Source organism: Labrus bergylta, chromosome 7 (genome assembly GCF_963930695.1).
Source record: "Labrus bergylta chromosome 7, fLabBer1.1, whole genome shotgun sequence".
NCBI lineage: Eukaryota > Metazoa > Chordata > Actinopteri > Labriformes > Labridae > Labrus > Labrus bergylta.
The window spans coordinates 27,672,894-27,681,816 of record NC_089201.1 but is presented as its reverse complement, the minus strand read 5'-3'; the positions used below and the strand labels follow the sequence as shown (position 1 = coordinate 27,681,816).

The window sequence follows — 8,923 nt, the reverse complement described above, 5'->3', positions numbered from 1 at the left end:
AGAGGAGGAGGAGGAGGAGGAGGAGGGCGTGTCCTGCTGCCTCACAGGATCATCCCATACACCGCCCTGCTAGATGTAATGTTGCATTTATGGATTGTCTGAAATGTAATCTCTGATTACACAGTAGCCTAATAGAAGACTTTTTTATACACTCAAATAGAATTGAGGACTTAAAACATTTAGGAAAAAAATCAATCGGTTGTTTAAAACTATATAGTTTAGGATTAAGATATAATATGTAGGCTATGACAGACTTTCCTCATTTCGTCTAAAATTCTTTATCAATCCAGCAGTTAATATTCAGATATTATTTAGTCATTATTTATAACAATAGTCAAAGAACAAACAAAAACGTATTGAGAAAACTCTTGTTACATTGTCATTTCTTCTTTAAAACAAAAGTGAATGTAGACTAGTTTCAGTTTTTTTTAAGAATAGTGCAAAATATGAGATATTGAGTTTTAAAAAAGGGTAAAAAATTAATGATCACACCGTTTAAGAGTTTATTTTTCAGATCTCAGAACTCACCGGAGGTACCTGAACGCACCACGTCCAGAGCTTACAGTCTATGGTCCAGACTGACTCTTCAGCATTTATTTACCGGAGAGTAGCTCCCCCATGTGGACAATATGTGAGCTGCATGACTGGGTCGTTTTGTTTTTCTCGTTCCAGATAACTCGACATAAACTAACTTTGTGAAGTTTGCTGCGTCATGAGTAACGGAGACTCAGTCATGGTCACAGGTGAAGTAAAACGTGGATGTTTATGAACAGGACACACAAACTTGTCATGAAGACGTTACATTTCGTGCTCTTTGTAAATCTGTTATTCAGGCTTTGGACCTTTCAGGCAGTTTTTAGTGAACCCCAGTTGGAAGGCAGCACAGGTAAGCCTACTCATGTTTGACTAACTTCTGTTTCTCATTGTTGTGCAGAATGTCGTGAACATGTCTCCTATCTTATGATTTCAGGAGTTGAAGTTGGTTGGACTCGGAGAGAATACGGATATTTACATCAAGGAGTTACCAGTTAGTTATGTTAAGACTGAACAAATCATTGCTGAGATTTGGAAGACTTTGAACCCAAAGGTAAAACAAAAAAAACAAAAAAAGTGTACATGCAAAACCAGGGACGTAGACATTTTATCTTTTAGAAATAATGAAACAATGACTTAGTCCCTCTGAGTCAGGAAATTGAAAGACAATTTAGAAGAATAAAAAGTGTCAAACTATTATTTTGGACACTTCAAAACATTTTATTTTTACTATTTTTTCCTTAATTATATTAAAATGTTCTTATTCACACCATGGCCTTTATCCAGTTTCAAATACACTAACGGGAAATAATGAATCCTTAATCAGTTTGTCAAATAACCAGTCCAAGTTATCCAAAAAACATCAATATCCACCGCTTGTGAGTGTTAATCTGTTGAGAATAAACCACAAGAAACATAACTTTGACATTCACAATGGTGGCTACAGACCTTGTGTTAATATAAAGTGTATAAATGAAATGAATACAGTCTCATTATTGTGTGAGAAGGTCAGCATCTCACTTTGACCTCTGTGTTTTATTTGATCCAGTTTGCCGTCCATCTGGGCATAGCCCGAGGTTCCAGTGGCATCATCCTGGAGCAAACGGGGAAGAACTGCGGATACAGAGACAAAGACGTGTGTGGCTTCTGTCCAAAGAGTCTCTGCTGTGTGGAGGGAGGACCTGAGAAGCTGGACTCCATCGTTAACATGAGAGCCGTCTCCAAGGCGTTTAGACAAGCAGGCATGGATGTTATTTATTCAAGAGATGCCGGCAGGTGGGTATTTTGTTTCTGTGCTGTGTTGACAGACACACGACGAGTATGTGAGATAATGTTTCTTGTTTGATCCTCTCAGATACCTGTGTGATTTTGCATATTACTGCTCTCTGTATCACGGTCGGAGGAGGGCAGCCTTCATCCACATTCCCTCCCCTAGCAGCCTGAGCTCAGCGGACAGATTGGTACCTTTGCTGCAGAGCCTCATCCGGACCATGCTTGACCAGCTGGAGGATCCTTCAGAAGCAACGCGAGAAGACAACGAGCAGCAGGCCCATTGAGGTAGATCTCCTGATGAAAGATAATTTAACTCAGTACGGACATGAAGCCATATCGCTGAAGGATGTGGATGAGAAAGTGCAGGCACAGTCATAGTTCTCATTCATTTATTTATTCAAAAATTTCAGAAAAAAAAAAAAAAAAAGAAAATACAAGAAATTCTCAGATACACATTTGTAGTGATGGCATGTCAAAAAAGATACCATCTCACCTAATAGATTGAAAAAACTTTTGAGGCCTCAGATACAGAACTTGGGAAAAAAAAAAAAAAAAAAGACAGATTTTAGTGAAGGATTTTTTTTGTCTGTCCCCACTCAGGAAAAGAACACACAGATTTTTGTGAAAGTTTTATAATAAAATAATAGTAGTAGAGCAAGGCCCCTTCAGAAGGCATGGGAATGCAAATAATAAAAACAGAGGCATGACAATAATAAACCTCATACTCATTATTGCAGTTTGAATGCACTGAAGCATACTCCATGAACCTGAGGTCTGCATGAAGAACATTCGGAAGAATTCAAATGATAAAAGATGATTAAAGTTGAATGTGTTTTTTTTTTTTATTTCTATTAAGTAGCTGTAGTACCTTTACGCTGAAAAATCTGGTAATGCAAGAAGCGAAACGTAGCAACTAGAGTGAAGCTGTAAACTTAAGCGTATCATTATTTTTTTTTTTACTAATCATGTTTGTTTACTTTTAACCTCTACTACCCGTAATCTACGCAACATCCCTGTCCTTTATATGTCCGTGTGTGTGTTTAAATGCTGCAGTTATGAGACGTGTGTGTGATCTAATAGAAACTAGTAATGAATCAGTACTTCACCTTACTACAGCTCAATGTCATGTCTACTGCCAGAACTGAGAGGATCTGAAATAAATCACTAATGTCTGTATTTTATCGTAATATACAACGGAACAGGTAAAAGACAATAAATGCACAGATATGTTCAGTTACGACTCAAGCTGATGCTTGTCAGTGGTGATTTGTGTACCGGTGTGATATTTAGCAGCAATCAGACTGTTTTTCATCCAAAAGAAAAGTTCACTCTTTGATTGTTATTCTCTTAAATCATGCACTAATCAGATGTTGTAGATTCAAGCACCTAAATTTCACATGTGAAGCCTGTTCATCGTCCATGTTTTTATTGCTTTTTTTGTTTTTGTTTTATTTTAACAAACATTTTCAATTGAAGCCTCCAGCCCCAGAGCGCTCTCTGAAGCAGCACTCGGAAAGAGTTTTGTGAGGCGCTTTGAAAAATGTAAAAAAAAAAGCTCCGTTGCCGCCTTCCCACTCGCCATTTTTAACTCGGATGGCGACGTAAGGTCCACTGAGGTGACTGTTTGAGGAAGCAGCGCTGATTTACGTTTCAAACAGGCCAGAAAAGGCATGACGAGTTTGCTTCCACATGACCAATAAGAAAAAAAAAAAAAGACCGATAATGGCCACTTGATTTACCTTGATGACGGTGGAATTGAGCCATATGTAGAGCTAAAATGCAATGAGGGCATTTACACAGCCACAAAAAAAAAAGTCTAGAGGTTTAAAAGAGGTGGTGAAATCTAGACAAAGGACTTAAGTTGTCAATGTAGGACTGGAGCTGCTGCTATCTCTATGTATGTGTTGTGTGTTAAGTACATCAAAGTCCTTGTTACATTCACAGTACTGACCTATATACAGAACAATATGTCGTTTTTTTTTGAGAGTGTTAATGGTATCTGGATGCTTGGAATACACTGAAGTAGTGGTGTAAAATAAAAAGATTTCCCTTTGTTATAAAAAAATTCCACATGATAACTGTCTAGACTTTAATATAAATGCATTTAAAGATGAAAATGTTGGTTTCTGTTTTGAGGATTTGAAGGTTGTGACTATATATTTGGAGTGAGTGGAGTGGAGATGGGATATCTGATGTGGATGTTGTCTGATCAATAACTGTGTAGCACCTGCTTTCACCCCTGCAACACCACTAATTAAACAGCCTTTATGAAGGCTACTCTCATCGTTCTGCGTCGCACACACTTTCTAGGCGAGAACCTTGATGGGCCGAAATGACAACATTGAATCCTCCACACAGATATTCCATTTCCTGTCCTGGTCTGCTGTGTGAGGTTTCTTTAGCTCCCTGTGGGTTTTTGATCCAGATGTTGAGGTTGCTATATAGAACTGACGAGAAAGAGCGAGATGTATTTGTTTTCAATGCGCGTACATGTATTTTAAAAAAGAGTGAGGTAGATATATACTTAAATGAAAAAAAAAAAAAAATGTTTTTTTTAAGTCCCTCAGTCATGACACCAAAGGAAAAAACATACAAAAAAAATCCAACTTTATACTGAATCATGGGGCATTTATACAGTGATTTAAACTGATATCACAAAAGGAAAAATAAAAAAATAAATAAATAACACAGAAATCTTTTAAAGATAAAGAGATAAAAAATAATCACCAGGCAACATTTCCAAACGATGAGGAGAAATCCTTCAAAACACTTTCACTGTTCAGCCTCTGCTTTTAAGACCTTTTTTTTTTTTTTTTCCATTCATGACATTGAAGTGTGTTCCCTTCCCTGGCCTTTAACCCATCCTTTATTTGGTTCTCAGAAGCAGTGATTATGAAGACAAACAATGAGACCTGTTCTCATTGTCTAGAAGTAACTCAGCAGAGGGAGCAATGGATTGCGCTCGAGAAGCTTAAATGTTTGAGGGACAAATTTTTTGAATAGTTGCGAGATGGTTGGCGTGATTAAGGCAAATAAGACAACCCAATTAGCCCTGTTCAGTCAAGAAGAGCCAGGAAATGGATGGGTTAAAAGACAGTATCTGGTGCAAAGTACGTATCTCAGATACTGGGACTAATCCTGACTTCAAAAGGAGGCACCAGGGGAGGAAACAGGTACAGTTTGTTATGAGCCAATGAGGGACCAGAGGGGAGAAAATAGGGCACTACTGATGGGGGCAGGAGAGGAGGGGGGGGAGGTGCAGCTGGGACAAGTAGAGGACAATCATGAGAATGTGTGGAGAAAGCAAAGCCTTTACTTTGACCTGAGATTGAGTCGCACCTAGAGGGCAATGCTAGGCGCAGTGCTAGACAAGTACAAAAAGGGTGCAGAAAGTACACACTCACACATCGAGCTAAGGTGTCCATTCCAAATAATAATAATAATAATAACAATAATAATAATAATAACAATAATATAGACATCCACAAAACAAATACAGGAGGAAAGATTTCATAAAAATAAAAGGCAATGAGCAAAGTATAGTGTTGAAGAAAACCTTTAGGGATAACAGAAAAAAAAGATGTCTTATACCTAAATCAATGTTTTTTTGTCCTTGTTTTATCTTTTTTTTTTTTTTAACAGAGTTTGATGATATAAGAAGTTGACATTTGTGGAGACCGTAAAATACCAAACCTGAAGGATTTCTTTATATATAACATCCAAAAAGAGAAAAAGAATAAAATAGCAGCTTTGTTCTGTACAGACATAGAGGCAAATATTTTTGAACCGTAAAAAGGTTTTTTAAAAAAGTGACAAAACCAATGATGTGTAGAAAAGTGATCTTGCAGTCTAAAAATACAACTGTAAGACCTTCATATGTGTTTGAAATGCAGACTAGCTAACCACTATTCCAAAAGAGACCTGTTGTGATTTTAAAAGTCCTCTCTAGGCTGCTAAAAAATCCAATCCAACACCTTCTTGTTTCTTGTCTCAGTTCTTTTGACTCTGCTTGTTTCTTGTGTTTGGTGTCATTTTATATGAACAGCAGTTTAACAACCTGCCGCATGAAACGCACACTTAGAAAAAGAAAAATCTGATAAATAAAAGTGGAGGCAGAATCGTATCCTTTTGATGAACATAAGTGATTACAATGACTTTGAAATTTGGTTTATACTAGAATATAAATAAAACATCAAAGTCAGGTATATACCTTTCATTCATATAGTTTATGGTGCTTTTTTCACAAACCCAGACGAAGGCTGTGATTCAGAGTTGGCACTTGCAGCACACTCACACTAAGCAATCTGTACTGGTGCTCAAGCATGGTGGCACCTCGTTGGCTCCGGGCACGGTTGGAAGAGGTGTGCTTTGGTACCGAACGGCTGCTCATGCATGAGCACAAGCACAGGTACGCAACAAGGAAAAATCTATCGGCGCCTCGCATTATCCAGAAATCAAGGAGCGTTAGAGGGCAAGTTCTGACCAAAAACGACTCAAAAGAAGTCACAAAGTCAGTAAAGTTGTGGTCATGTTCTTTGTCATGTTGTGCTGAATCTGAGACCGCAAGTGCAAACCAGCAGGGAACAATCTTGTTCAGGATGGTACGAGACTACTGGGCCTAGTGTGAGTGCGCCTTAAGTCTTACAAAATTCAATTTAAAGTATCACAGGACCAAAAGGATTTACTACATCCTTTAAGACACTGAACATTTTGAGAGAGCTTTTTCCTGCAGGTGTCAATGCAGCCCAACTGAAGAGTAACATTGTATTTTGTTCTGTTACAAACCAACCACACACACACACACACACAGCTGTGTCAGGAGCAGCTGGGCCTGAAGATAAGCAATAAAGTCTGAATATCAGCAAACAGTTTGGCTGTTATTCCACACGCAGATGGATCTCAACTCTGAATCACACCCTTTCACAAGAAGGCTGACCTGTTTGAAATTTGAGAGAAAGCGAGATTTGGCAATTTTGGCAGACACACAACAGGCCCTCGTCTTCAGATTTTTGACCTGCTCCTGTCGGGATCTACATCCATAGAAACATCAACAGGGGAAATTAAAACGACTTTCTCGGTCCAAACGTTCTAATTGAGGCGTCCTCTCACATGACATGAGCCACTCTGCTCACGTAAACAAAGTCTTTTTTTTTTTTTTTTGATGGAAAGTCATTTAGAAATGAAACTATACCGTATCATAGAGAGAGAATCACGTTTGTATAAATACACACTCAGATATCCACAACATCCTCTCTGAAATCATGAGGAAAAAAAGTGCTCTTCTGTTGGATTTGCTGGCGGATATGCTTAGAAATGATTATTCTTTAAGTCCAATGTCGGAATCTGTAAGTCAGGATACATATGCCTGTGTAAGTTTCCTCCTTGAAGGATTCATGTAACAAAGACTGGAGTACAGGCTGCACAGGAAGGAAATTCCCAGTGTTGAGTCTGAGCCACCAAACTCCAAATGCTTTCAACAGGTTTCTGTGCTCTTTTGCAGTTTTTTTAGAGTTTATGTTTGACCTTAAAAAGAGTGGAGAGACAATCTACTGGCACACAGTAGAAAGAAAGTCATCCATCTCTCATAATGAGATGGAGGAGAGTTTGTGTTACCCTGTGTAAGAGAAGGAGGAGGAGGAGGGGAGGGGTGGGGGGTGGTCTGATATCAGCAGGCCGACGACTGGGGCAGCGGTAATGCACGTTCGTTTTTTCTGCCTCCGTTCATGTGTGCATAGGGTTGTATCTCGTCAAAGTTAGGCCGCAGCACCACCACGGGCCCGTTGGCCGTCACATGTCCTGAGTGCTTGTCCAACGCTTGGCCTGGAGACGCCAAACCTGAGGCGACGGGGCCCGGGGACGAGGGAGATACAGGTCCCAGTAAAGGAGTACTCGGGCCTTGCACAGGGGATAACTGCTGCTGCTGCTGCTGTGTCGATGGAGGGGGTGTGCTTCCCATACAGCCTGATAATGGAGCAGCTGACGAGGGCTGCCTGGTGGATGCAGGGTCCAGTGGAATGTTCTCCATATTCTCTACCTCCATGTCGAGCTCCTCTGTGTCCGGCGGCTTGTTCTCCTCGCTGTAGAAGAAGCTCATTTCCCTGAAGGGAGGATCCAGGTCATCTTTGATGCTGCTGATGATCTCGAGGAAGGACGGACGCATCTTTGGGTTATACTGCCAGCACATCCTCATCAGCTCGAAACTGCAAATGATGTTCAAAAGACAAAAAAAGGTGAAGGTCAGTAAGGGAGTCTTTCATTCTCTTCCGCATTGGTTTAGAAGTTTAAAACACTCACAGACATATTGAACTGAAAACCTGTGCAAAAAGACCATATTATGAAAGATATCAACGGACTACACTTTTGTCAATAGCTGATCTATTTTTTATTTTTTTAAATCTATTTTTTAGTATCTATTTTTTTTGTACATTCTTAATTTTTCTTTTTTAATTTAAATTGTACTGTGTTCACTTTTTGTCTGCACTCTTTGCTGCTGTAACACTAAATTTCCCCATTGTGGGATAAATAAAGGATTATCTTATCTTAACTGATTATATGATACTGATGCCTCATTAAAGCCTCATATGAGCTTTATCTGGGGAAAAAAGGTCAAAAAGTGGTGTTACTGTGCTTAAAGGGATACTTGACAGCTAGTGGACATGAGGATGGAGAGTATTGTTTAAAGAAAGACTTGAACAAATGTGAATCCATCCGTCCAAGGAGCAGTAATACTTAACATTTATCTCCAGCAGGTGGCAGTAGAAACCTACATTTACCAATGTTTTAATGCTCCAGCACTTAATCTCAGTAACATAACTTCAACATAAACAAGCTGAACTTGTTTTTGTTTTGCTTTCACTTTGTTTTCATTCTGCTGTGTTTGTATGTCTGATGATGTATGTGCCATATGTTCACCTCCTGGATGTAGAAGATTCATTTCATAGAGGTGTGCTGTTAAAAATGTCCAGTGCAACGCTTACTAAGCAACTATTTACTTAAACTTAATTACATGCATTAAGTTTATTTATTTGTTTGTTCAATAGGACCTTTAGAATTTGCATACATGTGATTCATTGCTACATTACAAATTTGTCACTTAGATCAGTAATGCTACATAAAC

At 38.9% G+C, this 8,923-nt stretch overlaps 2 protein-coding genes across 2 annotated transcripts in view; one reads left to right on the top strand and one right to left on the bottom strand.

Moving 5' to 3' along the window:
• The first annotated feature begins 110 nt into the window (after window positions 1-110).
• On the top strand, window positions 111-3,548 carry pgpep1l (pyroglutamyl-peptidase I like). Its single transcript, XM_029279264.2, has 5 exons — window positions 111-743; window positions 834-886; window positions 971-1,087; window positions 1,583-1,809; window positions 1,889-3,548. The coding sequence occupies exons 1-5, from the start codon at window positions 713-715 to the stop codon at window positions 2,088-2,090; spliced, it is 630 nt and encodes a 209-aa protein (XP_029135097.2). The 5' UTR covers window positions 111-712; the 3' UTR covers window positions 2,091-3,548.
• An 848-nt stretch (window positions 3,549-4,396) lies between these two features.
• The window catches only part of igf1ra (insulin-like growth factor 1a receptor), a 71,915-nt gene continuing 67,388 nt past the window's right edge, over window positions 4,397-8,923 (bottom strand). Inside the window, exon 21 of the mRNA XM_065957278.1 lies at window positions 4,397-8,006. Within this exon, the coding sequence (XP_065813350.1) occupies window positions 7,472-8,006 (535 nt within the window). The 3' untranslated portion in view covers window positions 4,397-7,471. The remainder of the gene's footprint in view (window positions 8,007-8,923) is intronic.